The 16,978-nt window shown below is 46.4% G+C and overlaps 1 protein-coding gene across 2 annotated transcripts in view; it reads right to left on the reverse strand.

The window, feature by feature from the left end:
• The window catches only part of B3glct (beta 3-glucosyltransferase), an 83,601-nt gene that overhangs the window by 11,938 nt on the left and 54,685 nt on the right, over positions 1 to 16,978 (reverse strand). For both annotated transcript variants that reach the window (XR_015634139.1, NM_001398955.1), the window contains 6 exon segments: positions 16,784 to 16,847; positions 14,701 to 14,820; positions 11,596 to 11,665; positions 6,178 to 6,291; positions 5,210 to 5,309; positions 756 to 875 (listed from right to left, as the gene is read on the reverse strand). Coding sequence is in view for 1 of the 2 variants with exons in the window: in NM_001398955.1 (NP_001385884.1) it covers positions 756 to 875; positions 5,210 to 5,309; positions 6,178 to 6,291; positions 11,596 to 11,665; positions 14,701 to 14,820; positions 16,784 to 16,847 (588 nt within the window). In the remaining variant the exon portion in view is untranslated.

Consider the following 16,978-nt stretch of genomic DNA (forward strand, 5'->3'; position numbering starts at 1 on the left):
TTGCTGGAGCTTAGGCACAGGTCACATTTTTTTTTTTTCTTTTCTTTTTTTCCGGAGCTGGGGACCGAACCCAGGGCCTTGCGCTTGCTAGGCAAGCGCTCTACCACTGAGCTAAATCCCCAACCCCACAGGTCACATTTTATCTAAAGGCCTTGAGCCCCTGCGGGGTTTCATGGACTCTTTTTTTTTTTTTTTTTAATTAACTTGAGTATTTCTTATATACATTTCGAGTGTTATTCCTTTTCCCGGTTTCCGGGCAAACATCCCCCTCCCCCCTCCCCTTCTTTATGGGTGTTCCCCTCCCCATCCTCCCCCCCTTGCCGCCCTCCCCCCAACAATCTAGTTCACTGGGGGTTCAGTCTTAGCAGGACCCAGGGCTTCCCCTTCCACTGGTGCTCTTACTAGGATATTCATTGCTACCTATGAGGTCAGAGTCCAGGGTCAGTCCATGTATAGTCTTTAGGTAGTGGCTTAGTCCCTGGAAGCTCTGGTTGCTTGGCATTGTTGTACATATGGGGTCTCGAGCCCCTTCAAGCTCTTCCAGTTCTTTCTCTGATTCCTTCAACGGGGGTCCTATTCTCAATTCAGTGGTTTGCTGCTGGCATACGCCTCTGTGTTTGCTGTATTCTGGCTGTGTCTCTCGGGAGAGATCTACATCCAGCTCCTGTCGGCCTGCACTTCTTTGTTTCATGGACTCTTAACCCTGAAGGGATAGACACGAGAGCTGGCCCAGTCTCTAAGCCACTCCCACTTACCCGCCTCCTCCTGTGACGTAGCTGTAGCCGCCTGTGCCTAGGCCGTAGCCGTAGCGCTCACCCAGGAACACCGGGTCACTGGAGTCATAACAGCTAAGCAAGTGCCGGAGCCTGGAGATGCTGAGGTGCGAAGAGAAGACTTCTGAATAACGTATTCAGCGGTGAAATTCAAGTGCAGAATAAATGGATTTAAAAAAAAAAACAAACTATGAACACAGTACATCAAGAGAGGAGTCAGAGGTGTCCTTCATCCAATTTGAACTCAGCCCCTCCAGGGACAGGGGCCTCCCTGGGGGCAGCGGGGTGGCAGGTGAGGGACTGAAGGTGGTCAGATTGCTGTAAATCTCTACCAGGCTGTTCCCAAAGTAAGTGTTGCTCAAACCTCTCCTCAAATAAACTAGGGTTGTCTTAACACTTGACAGCCACAAAAGAGCTTCCAAAAGGTAAGTGGGCTTGGGGGTGGGGGGTATTTGTTCTTCTGCCAGGGCGGGGCTGGCAGGTGGGAAGAGACTTAGTCCAGAAAGGTGTCCCACAAATCTTTGGGGTACGCTACATTTCTTTAATAAGGTTTCCAGGACATGAACTATGGTTGACATATGTATCCCTTGTATAGTTTGGGGCCCGCTTGTCCTAGTGCGGTGTCAACAGTGGCAGCTGACAGGGCCAGTGAGAATGCACACAAGCATGCCTTGAGGTACACAAACAAGATCATGGGAAAATAAAACATAAAACTCACTTTTTAAGGCTAACATACATGCCAATGTAACAAAGCACACATGCACATGCACACACACTCACACACGCACAGACAACACACACAGTCTTTAAGCATTATACCATTTTGAGCTGCGCATGTTGGGGCACACTTTTAACCCCCACCAAGTTGTCAGGCAGGGGTAGGTTGATCTCTGAGAGTTTAAGGTCAGCCGGGTCTACACAGCCAGTTCCAAGTTAGCTACAGAAAAGAGGAGGGGGGACAGAGAGGGGGAAGGAAAATAGAATAGAGACAGAGGTAGGACAAGGAAGGGAGCAGAGGAGAGAGAGAGACAGATAGGAAAAGGCTAGGGACTGAGAAGAGGGTGGGGGATACCCAAGATAACACTTAGATGCCTTACAGAGGTAAAGTGACCTTAAGATTTCCAGGTCACCCACCAACAAGCCTTAAGTTTCCCTCTGAACACTGACCAGTGACCCTTAAAACTGATTCTTGAATGACCCATAACGTTGGGTTAAAATCTTAATGGACTAAGCGTCACAAGGCCTCTCAGACCAGTGAGCTCACGGGTGGGTGTCACAGGTACTGAGCAGCACGCAGAGCTGCAAATGGACAGGGAACAGCAGGTGTCCCAGACACTCACTGTCCTCTGCCTGCGGAGAGTGGGGGTGACAGGGAAGAAACCGGCAAACACACAAGAAGGATCCTAGACCTTACCCCAGAGAAAAGTGAGCTGGGAGCCAGCCGGAAGCCGCCGAGGAAGCAGCTTTACCGTATAAGGACAAGACAAGAGCAGCCGAAGCCCCTCCGTACAAGCGTGTGCTCCGGAGTCTCACGCGTCTATAGCTCCTCACGAGTCGGGAGACTACATAGGCTTAGAATGTCTGGAGGCCAAAGCCTTTGCCTAGGCTGGAGGTTTCTGAGTGAGCATAAAACATTATCCCTCCGAGTTCTGCTGCTTTTGGCATGAAGGTTAAACATTCTAGGCACCTAATTCGGAATCTGTCTTCAAGGAACAGTCTGAGGAACTCATCTGCACGGAGAGAATGACTGCATTTGCTGACGGAGGGGCCATGTTTGAAGATCTAAGGAAACTGAAGTTTGGTGTGTAAAAGACCAAGATCCTCCAGACTTTCTAAAGCAAAACAGGTCTACTTCTTGAGCTTAAAGAAAACAAAAACAAAAACAAAAACAAAAACAAAAACAAAAACAAAAACAAAAACAAAAACAAAAACAGAGTGGGGATAGAGGTGGGTCTGCATGGAGCACTGGCTGCTCATGCAGAAAAGCCAGGTTCCATTCCAGGTACCCACAAGGTGGCTCACAATCATCTCTAACGCCAGTTCCAGGGCATTCAGCGCCCTCTTCTGGCCTCTCTGGGCACTGCATGCATGTGGTGCATATACATACACGCAGGCAAAACACTCATAGGCATAAAATAAAATTTTTTTTAATTTTAAAATAAAAAAATGGAGAGAGAATTGTTTTTCTCTCCTTCCTACATATTGTGAAATTGTCAATTCCACCTCCAACATTCAGTATTTTAAGGTTAAAGTAATTTAAGATTCCTCTGGGCTTCTACCGTGGATGACTCTCATGTTCAACTTACTGTTGAGAGAGAGGCTCAGAGACCGCGAATGCAGTCTGATAATTATCACCCACTTCACATTCACTAAGGAGTAGGAATGTGGGTGAGTCAGAGAGATTTCAACGCCATCTAAGGGGATTTGGCCCAGGAAAAGCATTTCACTTAACAAGCTGTTCCTGTTTCAAGCACTTCTGAGTCTCGGGCACATTGGGGAAAAAGCACGTCTGTGCTCTTTGACAAGTACGGCCCAAGCTGGATGTGTGCAGCCTGGCAGAGCTGGCAGATTTCGCCAGCAAAACACCAACCTTCCAAGGCCAGAGCATGCTTTACCCTGGCCTATTATGGTGTTGTATTTTAGGATTATAGAAAAGTTACAAACACAGGGTGAACATCCAGCTACCCCTGCCCCAGATTTTCAATTCTTCCCACTCTAGTGCCTCATTCACAGGATCTACTCCGTGTATATTGAAAACATAAATGCATAATAAAAAAAAACGCACACTAATTCTCCTAAAAGTGTAGATATTATATATACCCTTCCCCAACCATCCCATTGTATATTTCCTAAGGGCAGAAAAGTCCTCAGCTTCAGGAATTTTAACACCGACAATGGTAGGTTTCTTTAGACATCAGCTATTCTGCCCTTAACACATTTAACCAAGAGGAATGAAAGCAAGATGTCTACACTGAGACTTCTCTACAAAAATGCTCAGTGGTGGCTAGGGCAGCGGCTTGGCGGCTACGAGCACCGGCTGCTCTTCCAGAGACCAGGGTTCGGTTCTCAGCGCCCACATGAGCATCTGTAACTCCGGGTCCAGATCCGATGCCCCCTTCTGGTCTTCCTGGGCACTGCACCCATGTGGCACGCATAGAGAGATTCGGGCAGAATAGATAAAATAAGATAGAGGAATCCTTAAAGATATGTAGCAGCCTTGGTTATAATAACTTGAAATGAAAACACTAGATGCATTTAAGTGGACTGCTAATTCTAGTTTGTATGGACTGATGTAGTAATGTCAGTTACAGGACCTCCTGCCTTGACCCTGTGTTTTCCTTTGGCTGGTCATTATCGCCTTCTCTTTGGAGTCTCAGGCTTTGCTTCTGCAATGTCTAATTTTTTAATTAATCCTATTCAAAAGGCTTTTAAATCCCTGATAATAGAGTCTTCGTGCCTATAAGATTACTTCAGATGAGTGTATCTTCCATGCATCCCTTTGAAAATATGAAATAGAGCTGTGATGATCACTTAAAAACAATATAATACATATACATATACACATACACAATACACACACATATACATACACGTATACATTGTATACATATGCATCATATACATAAACACACATGGTAACTAATGGTAATACCACCAATTCTGGACAGTGCCACTCACTGAGTTACGGTGTCTCAGTCTGCCCAGTAGAAATAGATACCATGCCTAGCCCCACAGAGTAGCCACAATCATTCCTTCTGATTATTTTGGTGGGATCTGTTCCAGCACAGAGAGGCATCTACTGAACATGTAATGCTAGGGTTGTGGTTTGGAAGTCTGTCTGTCTGGTTGTTGTTCTTGTTGTTCTTGTTGGAGACAGGGTTTCTCTGTATAGCCCTGTCTGTCCTGGAACTCACTCTGTAGACCAGGCTGGCCTTGAACTCAAGAGATCCACCTGCCTCTGCCTCTTGAGTGCTGGGATCAAAGGTGTGTGCCCCCCAGCTTGTCTGTCTGTTTTCTTTTTTCTTTTTTTTTTTTTTTTTTTTTGGTTCTTTTTTTCGGAGCTGGGGACTGAACCCAGGGCCTTGCGCTTCCTAGGTAAGTGCTCTACCACTGAGCTAAATCCCCAGTCCCGTCTGTCTGTTTTCTATTTATGTGTCCTACAGCAGCCTTGATCTCCTGAGACTCTCAGCCCCATCTCTTTAACACAGACTGTGTAGGCTCCAGCCAGACCCTCTTCCTACACAATGGCTTGGTGTAGTCAGAAGGCAGTCAGCAGGGCAGTGTCCTGCTTCTGCTGCCAGATATTTGGTATCTTAAGACCACCCCATCTCTGCCACTCTGTCATCACCAGAAGCAGATATAGCTGTTACCGGCTTTGAATATGAGCCCATGTAGCAGTCAGAGCCAGTCCCAGGACGAGAGGGACTCTTACCTACCTGATTAATGTGTCATCATCCACGATGACTAACCACGCAATTTTGTCATGACTGTGATTCAAAAATCTTTCCAAAATGGCAAAGGTTTTTCCACAATGACCTAGGGAAGGTGAGGATAAAACTGACCATGTATTATTTTCTCTAAAATACGTAGCATTCATTTAATTTTTTTCAGTCTTAAAGTATCAGAGGAGCCTGAAGGTTGACATGTATAATAATAACAGGAAATTGTTCTAGAAATTAACCTTCCATAATTCCCACCTAAGCTGAAATAAGCCCTTTCCTCCCTAAGTTGCTTTGGGCCATGGTGTTTCGTCACAGCAATAGAAACTCTAAGGAAGACAATATCTACAGGCCCAGCACTTAGGTGGATGTAGGAGGACCTCGACTTCAAGGCCAGCACAGTGGCTTTGAGGCCAGCCTGGGCTGCTCGGACTCTTTCTCGAAAGAAAACCAAACTGAAAGTGTTTTTCACCAGTAAACAACCTGATAGACTCCCAAGGACTTCCTGTCAGAATATTATCATCTCCAACACTGCTTCCTTTCTACTCAGAATATTATCACTGCTTACTGTGATCACCTGAGCGCTGCAGAATGAGCCAGGCCCTCCGGGAGAGTCAAAGAATGAACTGGACCACGGACTGGGAAGGACATAAGCTTGTCGTGAGAAGACAGAGTGATTCGGTGCCTCTCTTTCCAACCACGAGGAACTGTGCGGAGCTGGGGAAACGCTGCCGCTTGAGTATATCGTACCTGCTGTGTGCCCAGTGCTAAGGTACAGCCCATCCTAATTTGCAGAGCATCTGTGTGTGACTCAAACTCCCATGTGAGAGTCAGTTTCTATCTATAGCTTAAGATGCTCGGTGGAGGAAGAAGAAAGAAAAGCCTAAAATAAGAAATCCTATTACTTAGATTTCAGTCTATCCAGACTCAGAGCATTTACAGTATGGGGGGAATTAAGGACTCACCCCTGTCCGTATTGGGAATTCCCAAATCCACAGTAGGGATGGAGGTTTCCGCGTAGTCACTGTAGTATTCGATATGGCTGGCCTGTGCCGCCCATGTCTTCTTTACGATGGGTACTGAACACACAACGGAGGGGATGGTCATAGCCATGATGCAAAAAAAAAAAAAAAAAGAAAAGAAAAGAAAAAGAAAAAGAAAAGAAACAAAAGTTCAAATCAGCAGCGCCATCCCACAGAGAAGCAACACTCATTCTTTCTCAGTGCTTGCACCCGAGGGAGCACCAGTGCCCTCTGCTGGTAAGAAGAGGGCAGAGCACTCTCGTTGAAGTGTCCTGGGCTGCATCCCGCTTCACCTCCATGTAATACGACACGTGTCGGATAACACTGCCTTGTTTAGACGAATTGTGAATCATTTCTCTTCTTCCAAAATGTTAGTTCATTTAACTCTTCCCTAAATGAACTCTTAAGATATTATTTGTAAGCTGGAGAGATGGATCAGTGATTAAGGGCGCTGGCTGCTCTTGTAGAAAGACCCCAGGTTCAGGTCCCAGCACCGCCGTGGTGACTCGGCTCTCTGCAGCTCTACTTACAGGGGATCTGATGCCCTCTTCTGGCCTCCTTGGGAACTGGATATCCATGTGGTACGTGTACTACAGGCAGGCAAAACACTCATACACATAAAGTTAAATAAATTTAAAATGTATTTTGTGTATATGTGCACATGCATGTGTGTATGTGTGCATGCAGGTGTGTGAGTGTGTACTCATGTCAGCAGAGGCAAGAAGAAAGCTTGGGGTGCAGTCACCCATCACTCTGGTTCTGTTGTTGTTTATTTGTTTGTTTGTTTGTTTGTTAAGGCAAGGGCTCTCACTGAGCTTGGAGTCCATGCTACTCAGCCAGGCCACACATTCAAACATCTGAGCCAATGGGGGACACTGCTCATCCAAACTTTCCACCATGGAGAAAAATCATAGAGAATCCTCTCAAGGCAGTGTCCCATCGAGGTATTTTAAATTGGAGTGGAGTAAAGTAAAAGTTTATTCTTTAAAAATCATTATTCAAAAAGGAGAGATCCCGGCTACACAGGTAGCATAAATCTTAGGGCTTTCTAGAGTCAGTGAGACCCTCACTGTAAGAATGACCGATTTTCACCCCTGAGAATTTACTTGCGAAACTGTGTTCTGTTACATTTTATGAATGTTCAATCAACCAGATGTGAACGTGCTATGAAGTCAAGAGTGAAGGGCTCTGGGGTTGGGGATTTAGCTCAGTGGTAGAGCGCTTGCCTAGCAAGCGCAAGGCTCTGGATTCGGTCCCCAGCTCCGAAAAACAAAAAACAAAAAACAAAAAACAAAAAAAAGAGTGAAGGGCTCTTTGGATTCTGAAGAATTTCCTATTATCAGCTACCTAGCGGACCTTTTTTTCCCAGGTTCCGGTCGGAGACCAAAACAGGGCACTTGGCTGGTGTTTGTGTTCCCCAGAGAGTTAGAGACAGACACGTGTACCTATTCCTCATTTTTTGCCAAGTGGCCCTGAGTTTGCAAAGCATCCCTCCTGTCTGATCAAAAACAATATCTGGGACACATTCAGCCATTCAACAGCCAGGTAGGGTCGTGCAGCCCGTGACTCCCTCCGTCAATTCACCTCATCTGACTATTGTGGCCGGAAGCAGGTCGGGTGGTAAGGTACCTGCGGCCCCTTTCATCAGAGATGGCAGTTAAGACCCGGTCTAGTCCGCCCATTGTCTCCCCCCGGACATGATCATGCAGTAAAGGCAGCTAATAGATTTTATCTTTTTTTTTTTAAATCTGGAAGCAATTGTGTTGTTTGATTTTGAGAGCCGGATGAAGCTGTGAAAAAAAACTAATGGCTGAGGAGGTCTCACTTAATCTTTTTAATTAGAGGGAGCACATAGGAGGGCATCACCTCATAGCTAATGTGACGGACGGAAACTGCCTGCTGTAGGAGTGTGAGACACACCAAGGCGCCATGGAACAATACAAAGAAAACAGTTAAGGGTTTCTGACAGACAGCTCCCGTCACACAGTGAAGACCCCGGGACCCAGAGGAAGTCATTGAAATGCATATTAAAAATCAGGGGTCTTTTCCCTACTCACATGTTTCAAATGGTATCAACACGTATTACTTCCTGGAGCCTAAAAAAAAAAAAATTAAATTCTTTTTGCTGTGGTCTGAGAATTTTCTAATCTGTTTCTGTTGGGATCCAGGCAAATTCAGTAGTGGCATTGCTATTTGGTGGTCAGGGATACAAGTAAAACAGTTAAGATATTCAAACTCGGTCTTGTTATCAATCCATTGAGGTGACATAAAAATATAGATTCTGCATGCATTAACCCTTGTTATTCTGTCCCTCTTCTTCCACGGAGGTGGCGGAAGGTCACGAACCAGACATGGTTTTTCAAAAATATACCTTCTTATCTGTTTTATTTTTCCTCCCCTTCATCGACATTAGGCCTTCGTTTGACCGTAATTACATCTGCGGAGGCCCCACCCAGTGTGCGCACCGGTCACACGCAGGCTTCTTCAAACTGACCGTGAGCACGGTCAGGCATCAACATGAACATCGAAGACAATTTATCAACTGAGGTCTGAAGTAGATCCAAGAAGTATAGTCAGGCAAGAGCAGAGACGGGAGTAGCACTGGAGGCTCCCGAAGAGAACGCTACTCCCTCTTAGTCAAAGGCATGGGGTGTGCCTGGGGCTGGAGAGAAGGCTCAGGGTTTACAGCTCTTGTTACCCTTGACCGTGTTCAGCTCCCAGCACCCACGCTGCGGCTTACGTTCATCCTAACTCCAGGTCTAGGGGACCTGATGCCCTCTTCTGACCTCTGCAGGCACCGGGCATGTGCATGGTTCACAAACTTACGTCCGGACACATAAATAAGTAAATCGCGGAATCTACCTGTGGGTGGAGACATGCCATTGTCTCTTCCGATTGGCTGGGTAAGGACCCACCCCTCGGGAAGGTAGGTTCAATCCGTCCCAGAATTCCTGCCCCCAGTGCCTCCCTACAGCTTCTGCTGGGTCTGCCCACCCTCAGCAAAGTGTAACTTTTCCCTATCCACTGTGCTCCTTTTTCCAGATGCTGGTTAGAGCCCCCCAGTATGCTTTCTCTGGGTCTCTGTGTTGCTCTAGCTTCTCCTAAAGCCCCTCCCATGCCTCCATGCCTGTTCAACTCAAACCCATGGCCCCGTGGTCATTCCCCACATCTGGGCAGCTGTCAGGACCTACGGTTTCCCTCTTCGGGGGTTTTCTTTTTCTTTTTTTTTTTTTCGGAGCTGGGGACCGAACCCAGGGCCTTGCGCTTGCTAGGCAAGCGCTCTTCCACTGAGCTAAATCCCCAACCCCAAGCTTTCTTTTAAACTCTAATGAAATTGTCTTGGATTTCTACTTAAGTCTGTTCTTACTTTTTTTTTTTTCTATTAATGAGACTAAGAATCCCAAGAGTGACCCTGATTTTCCTGATAACATTAGGTGACTGTAGCAAGGCTCCCCACCCCTCTCTACGAAATCAAGGGGATCACAGTATTGCCATAGCATGAGGAATTGTCCAATTATGATCAAATTGGTGTTTTACACACACACACACACACACACACACACACACACACAAAATGTCAGGCACACGGCACTGTCAGCCACTAATAGGGTAACTGATCAGTCTTCTTGGGCTAACTGGTGTTCAGATTAGACATTTTTAATAAGTTATTTTATTATTTTTAAATTATATATGGTGTGTGTGTGTGTATGTGTGTGTGCGCGTGTATGAGTGTGTGGGCACATGGGTATACACGAGAGACAGAGGTGTCAGACTCCCTGGAGCTGGATTACAGGCAATTGTGAGTTGCCTGACATGAAAGCTGGGAACTGAACCCGGGTCCTCTGGGAGAGCAGCACGAGTTTTTCGCCTCTGAGTCCTCTCTCCCATACTAGACTAGAGTTTCAAAGGAGACTGTGCAAGCCCAGCGGGCAGGCCAGCTTTACATCCACCCAGCAAAAGGGGCAACCAATCTTGAATTTTTGGTTCATTATCATCTGAAAAATACACTTTCAACCAAAATTTACAACGTCGCCTCTTACGATCTAATTATTAACCTCAATATTGCAAAAAAAAAAAAAAAAAAATCGCTGCTTTGAGCTCAGCTTCAAGATCAACTAAATCAATGTAAGTATTTTTCCTGCAAACCAAAAAAGGGAAAAAAATCTACTACATTTTCCTATCAACTTTTTTTCAAGAATTTTAAAGATTTATTTTTATTATATGCCTCTATATGAGGTGTGTGCATGATGTGTGTGCAGTGCCCACGGAGGCCAGCAGAGGGCACCAGGCTCCTGGAACTGGAGTTACAGACAGTGGAGGGCACTGTGGGGAGCTGAAGGCTGAAGCAGCCAGTGTCCTTGATCTCTCCAGCTCCTCAAAGACATTTTTCAAAATCATCTCCCGAAGCCCTGCCCAATATCAAACTTAGGTTAAATTTATGAGAAATAAAAGTCTTATTTAAACTCCTTCATTGATTCTTAACTTGTATAATTAATATGTAGATTTATTCAGTCAGACTTAATAGGATGCATGGTTTGCCATGACCAATTTCGGTCAAACCTAGCAATATAGGATTAACTCAGTTTTACCTGGTTTTAATCGCTGACGATGTCATAGGTAATCCCTATAAATTCAAATTAGAATAGTCTTTCGTTTTAAAATATCTTCTCCCTTAAAACATAACCTATTCAGACTGTGCTACGGCATAAAAATATGCACACCAATCTCCCAACACCCTAATCCCAGGACCATGACAGCCCCAGTAGGAAGCCACACCCTGTGTCTTCTCAAGGAAAAAATGGAAGTGCTAAAATGAGATCATGAATGTCCAGTTCTAAGCATTGGCAAAGTCCTGATTCGAATGAGACATTATCCCTTTCACTAGCAAACTTCTATAATGAGACACCAGAAACCCTGTCTCTAAGGTGACTCTGCTCTCTTTTCCAATACAAACACTAATGTGTACACAGGCAATAAATATAAAAGGGGATTTTCTTTGTTGGTATTGTATTTCCTCCAAGGCCCTCGAGTTGTTCCCGGACAGCGGAGCCCTTGACAGAACGGAGAATAACCAGTACACCGTTTCAGAGGCTGCCAGAGCCAAGTCTCCATTTTCAATTTAAGGAGCTGATCTCAACAGTATTTAGAAGAGCTATGACCACTCACGTTTCCAGACAAAATTGCCTCTCCTGAGTGATCTCGGAGTGGCCCAGCGAGGAAACCTGATCAGATAAGATAGCCTCTCTTCCTTCCGAACCTACTAGCATAATCTACCATCTTGAATCTGCACCTGGCTTGCTCTGTTTCAAAGGCATTTGGGATCTCGGAAGTTCAAGGAAAGGGAAAAAGCCCCAGACATACTTCTGTCAGCATGAAATTTCCTGCACGTTTTTACTGCAACAAAAATCTCCTCCTTCTTTACCGGCATTCCCTAAAAAAATGGGGGGTGGGGAGAGAAAGGAAAAAAAAAAAAGGTCAGCATTACCCAGACGCCATGCCCACAATAGATCTTAAATACAGTTAAATTAACCAACACCATAGATAGTTAAACATCTATGTGTATGTGTATCTATTTTCACAGTAGTTTTAGGAGAGAGGTGACGTGGGAAAACTATAGTGCAGGCTCTGGAGTCAGGAAGCACAGAACCTGCCTCCCAGCTCTGCCCTGGACCTACGTGAGTTCAGCCCTGAACCTATCTCCCTCCCAAGCCTAAACTTGCATCCCAGCTCCGCCCCGCACCCGTACTCCGGCTCAGTCCTGCACCCCCATACCCTGGCTCAGCTCTGCACCTGCACCCTGCACCTTGCACCTGTACCCCGGCTCAGCCCCGCACCTGCACCTGTACCCCAGCTCAGCCCTGCACCTGCACCTGCACCTGCACCTGCACCTGCACCTGCACTTGCACCTGCACCTGCACCTGGACCCCAGCTCAGCAGTTGCAGACCATGAGTCATACTAACAAGTCCTTTACCCTCTCTGGAATCCCCTGGTCATTTAGAGATCAGGACTGACAGCCACCAGCAGGCTGTTGTCACTGCTAACTTACTAAGCACATGGCAGGTAACTAACAAACGTGTTACTGTCCTCTATTCATGTTCTCAACTAGTGGAGATTTTGACAAAGGGAGAACAGAAGACGACTTCATGCAAGCGGGAGATGTCTGCTTCTCTGGGTCTGGCCACATGTGGTGCTGAAAGTCATACATGACTCCTTCCTGTCTACTTAAGTCTAGGCCACAGCTATTCTGCCCTCTGCCAAAAGAGGACTGCTTCAAACCCTTGGTGGGAGAAAGCACACACAGACTGAAGAAGGAACAGAGAAATTTGATGATGACGTAGACCTTCCGTTCCTTCTGGGAGGCAGCTCTGACTCCACTTATTGGATATACTTTTCGTACACGCAACCAACTAGAGCCACTTGGGAAGGCGGCTCTCAATTGAGGGTTTGCTTCCAACAGCCTGGCCTGTGGGACACTCTCTCCACTAAACACTGACGGAGGAGGACTCAGCCCACTGTGGGTGGCATCATCCCTGAGCAAGTGGCCCTTCAGTGCCTGCCCTGACTTCCTTCTGTGGTAGACTGTGAGGGGGATGAGAAAGCCAAATAAATAAACCCTTCCCTCCCCCACTTCCCCTCGGTCAGTTTGTCACAGCACAAAAAGGGAATTAGAACACCCCTTCTTTATGTCTTCTTATATGACCATAATAAGAGTCACAGTGAGGCCACCACTCTCTCAGAGGTTGGGGTTGGTTCGTACTGACATATCCCAACTCTATCTTGTTACTCAAGATACCAGGAGTATTACAAAGCAAATAGGTTAGGTGTAGAAAGACTGGTTGCCCATTGGGAACTGCAAATATTACAAGTCCCCTCTATTGTCACACTATACATGTGTGTGCATGTGTATGTGTAGTGTGTGTGCAATGTGTGTGTATGTATGTGTGCAATTTGTATGTGTGTGCAGTGTGTGTGCATGAGTGTGCACTGTGTCTATGCAGTATATGTGTACATGCATGCAGTGTGTGTGCAGTGTGTATATGCAGTATATGTGTGCAGTGTATGTGTGCGCTGTGTATGCACATGTGTGTATGCAGTGTTTATGCAGTGTATTGTATGCAGTGTGTGTGCAGTGTGCTCAGTGTGTGTATGCACTATACGTGTGTGCAGTGTATATGTGTGCATGTGTGCATTGTATGTGTGTGCAGTGTATGTACATGTGTGTGCAGTATATGTGTGTGTGGTGTGTGTGAATGTGTGTATGTGTGTCCTGTATGTGTATGCAGTGTGTGTGTGTGTGTGTGTGTGTGTGTGTGTGTGTAGTATTGGGTATGAGTGCAATGTGTGTTTAAGACAATACACAACCTTTTCCATAACTGACCTGAGAACAACACACCGTATGGGGTTGCCAAAGGTCAATGATCTAGCAAGTTTCAGAGCCTTCGGGGTCATAGTCAACCACAGATCTGCCATGAAGACATGTCTGTCCCATGAGAATCTGAACTGTGCCACTTGCAAGATCATCTACTGAGGGAGTGGTGGAGGCAGGCGCAGAGGCGGGCCTCGTGAGTCACAGAAAATGGCTGTACTCGCCTTTCTAAGGAGTGGAACCGAACTCCTGTCACCACAGGCTGCTCCTTTAGTGGACCTAGGCAGAGCTTCGCTTCCCTGGCTTCCTGATCTGGAAAAGCCACAGCTAAGTGGTTAACTGGGTCTTCCTTTGGACTTCCAGAACATCTGGTGACCCTTGAGTAACGTCAGGGTGGGCAGTTCAGTTTACTTCCTCAGTCTTTAAGTGCGAGCATATAAAGACGGCGATGTGGTTGTGAGCAGTCGCAGGAGAGCGATGGTAATGTGAGGCTGGAGCTGGGGGAGGGAGCACAGGAGGGGGAGAGGGAGGGAGAAGGGAGGAAAGGGGGAGGGAGTGAAAGGAGAGGGATCGAGGGACGGAGGGAAGGGCAGAAAGAAAAGAGCAGAGGGGGAAAGACAGGAAGAAGGGAATAAGGACAGAGGGGCAGACCTTACCATGACGAAGGCCCTACTCAGGGCACATACTTCCTGCCTACTGCACCCCTTTCCCTGCCCACAGAGCCCTGTCACGCTCACACTGGCTTTCTCTGAGAAAGTCTCTTTGGGAGACAACACTCTCGTCTCCCCGTGCGCTGCACTAGCTTGTTTCCCTCCAGTTCTTCTCTCCCTGGCACGGGCTTCCGAGTGGTAAGCAGATGGACTTGGGTCCAGGAACACTGACTCCATGCATCCCTCAATCAATGCAGAAGATGGGAATAGCAACAGTACTTACCTAGAAGGCATAAGGCACATGGCTGCGGCCTGGCTTGGAGCAAAAGCTGGTTTATGTTTAAATACATAAATTACCGGGATAATGCTATGTCTACAACAAGTAAATGTTATGCACACAAAACGCACATCCTCCTCTGGCCCACGAGGGAGCTGCTTTTCTCACTTACACAGAGAGGTAGGAAAGAATGAAAGGTGGTGGCACAGAGGGGGTCCGAGTCTTCCGTACAAAACTCAGGCACAGGGGTGAGGGCAGGTCCTCCACCTTTGTCCCAGATGTAGAGGGCAATCTAGATCGAGACAAGAGAGTGACAGAATGGACAGAGATAAGTGAACGCCACAGACATAGAACAGTACAAAATGTCCCAGAGGGCAGCGGGGCACACCTCCTAGAAAGAGCGTTAGGTTGAACCGTGTCCATATATTAATATTCAACAGAAACTTTCCTCGGGTTTTTTTTTTTTTTAAAAACTGTAACACCACATAATTGATCTGATGTTTATAAGTTATAAACAGTTAACCATGAATCAGTATTCATATATGCAAACAAAAAGAATCCCAGAGATGACTATAAAAAGATCCCAAAGACGACACAAAAATGCTTTGAGAAAGTGCACAGCACGAGGAATGAGACCTCAGCTCTGTTTCCCAGAGTGACTTGGAAACACCTGTAGTGTGTGAATGAGAACAGTTCCCACAGGCCCCTGTGTCTAGATGCTTGGTCCCTAGTTGGTGGAACTGCTTGAGAAGGATTAGGAGGTGTGGCCTTGCTGTAGGAGGTGTGGCCTTGCTGTAGGAGGTGTGGCCTTGCTGTAGGAGGTGTGGCCTTGCTGTAGGAGGTATGGCCTTGCTGGAGGAAGTATGGCCTTGCTATAGGAGGTGTGGCCTTGCTGGAGGAGGTGTGGCCTTGCTGGAGGAAGTATGGCCTTGCTGGAAACAAGCTCCCAAGTCTACCCAGTCTCTGCCTCCCAGTACTGGGATTGCCTACAGTACCAGGCTTTTCCTGTGAGTACAGGGATCTGAACTCAGATCCTCACACTAATACAGAGAGCACTTCACCAACTGAGCCATCTGCCCAGCCTAAAAAAGAAAACCTATTGTTTTTTAAAGTTGCAGTTCTGGGGGGAAAAAGTCTTAAATTACCTGCAATAGAGGAACTCTCACAGATCTATTGTGGCACATGCCTAACATGTTCATAGGAACAAGGATGGTCACAGTGAAAAACCAGGAGCCAAGCAGACACCCTCAATCAAGAGAGTAATGATTACTACAAAAGACCATGTTTGGGCTAGAAAGATGACTCAGCAATCATGATTTCCTGCTCTGGCAGAGGACTGTGGGTCAGTTTCCATCACCCAACGGTGACTTAGAACTGCCAGTAGCTCCATTCCAGGGGATCTGATGCCCCCTTCTGGCCACCCAGGGTACTGCACACACACGGTACACATGCATACACACAGGCAAACACTCAGACACATTAAAAGAGAAATAGACCAATCCTTAGCTTCTGGCGAGGATGCAGGCAGAGAAACCTTCGCCCTCCCTGGGGGCCATGGTGAGGGTTGGCCACAAGGAATTTGACTGTGCTCCAGTGAGTATATGGACAACACAAAATGGACTTGTTTTTTTCTAGTTTTCTTTTTTTTGGGGAGGGTGTATAGGAGAACTGGGGGTGGGGATGAGGGCAGGTATGGGAAGCTTAGGAGGTGAGTATGATCAGGGTGCATGATGTAGGTCCCCCAATAATCGATCATAATTTTAAATAAATAAACAGATCAACCTTTTAAAAAGTCAGAGGCAATACAGCATGCTAGAGCTGTGTGCCCCAGCATACTGCAACTTCCAGATACAGCGATGCTCCTGGTGCAATTCCCCTGCCACAAAGTGCAGAAGGGCAGCAAAGTGCTTACGCGCGGGGCAATATGGAGATATTTTCAATGACACTTTGGCATGCTTTCAAACACTCACCTCTGGACCCATCTACCTACATTAAAAACTAGCAAAGATTCATGAATCATGAGATTTAACCTTCCCCTACCCCGATCTTTCTCCCCCTACTGCAGTGAGATTATCTCAGTGGGGAGAATACTGGGTGGGGGCACTATTACGGGATGTAAAAGATAAGACGCAACTTCTGCATCAAAATACATGACGATTTCTTCTTTGGTGCAGAGCTGGTAGCAGTAGTGACTGTCCTAGCAACCACGACTGAGCGACTCCTGGATCACTAAGACCTAATCAATCAAGACCTACCTCGTGCTTTAAATCGATTGTGAAGTCAGACTTCAGCGGCTCGCTCTTCAATTTCTTGGTGAGCCTAGAAAATAGACATCGCCTTTGTTTGCTTGCTTGCTTGCTTGTTTTTAGAGCAAAAGAACGGTCAAACAAGAATAACAGATTCATGAAAATTTCTAATGGCTGAACAAAACATAAATTTCAAGATAAAAG

This window comes from Rattus norvegicus, chromosome 12, assembly GCF_021556685.1.
Source record: "Rattus norvegicus strain SHRSP/BbbUtx chromosome 12, alternate assembly SHRSP_T2T, whole genome shotgun sequence".
NCBI lineage: Eukaryota > Metazoa > Chordata > Mammalia > Rodentia > Muridae > Rattus > Rattus norvegicus.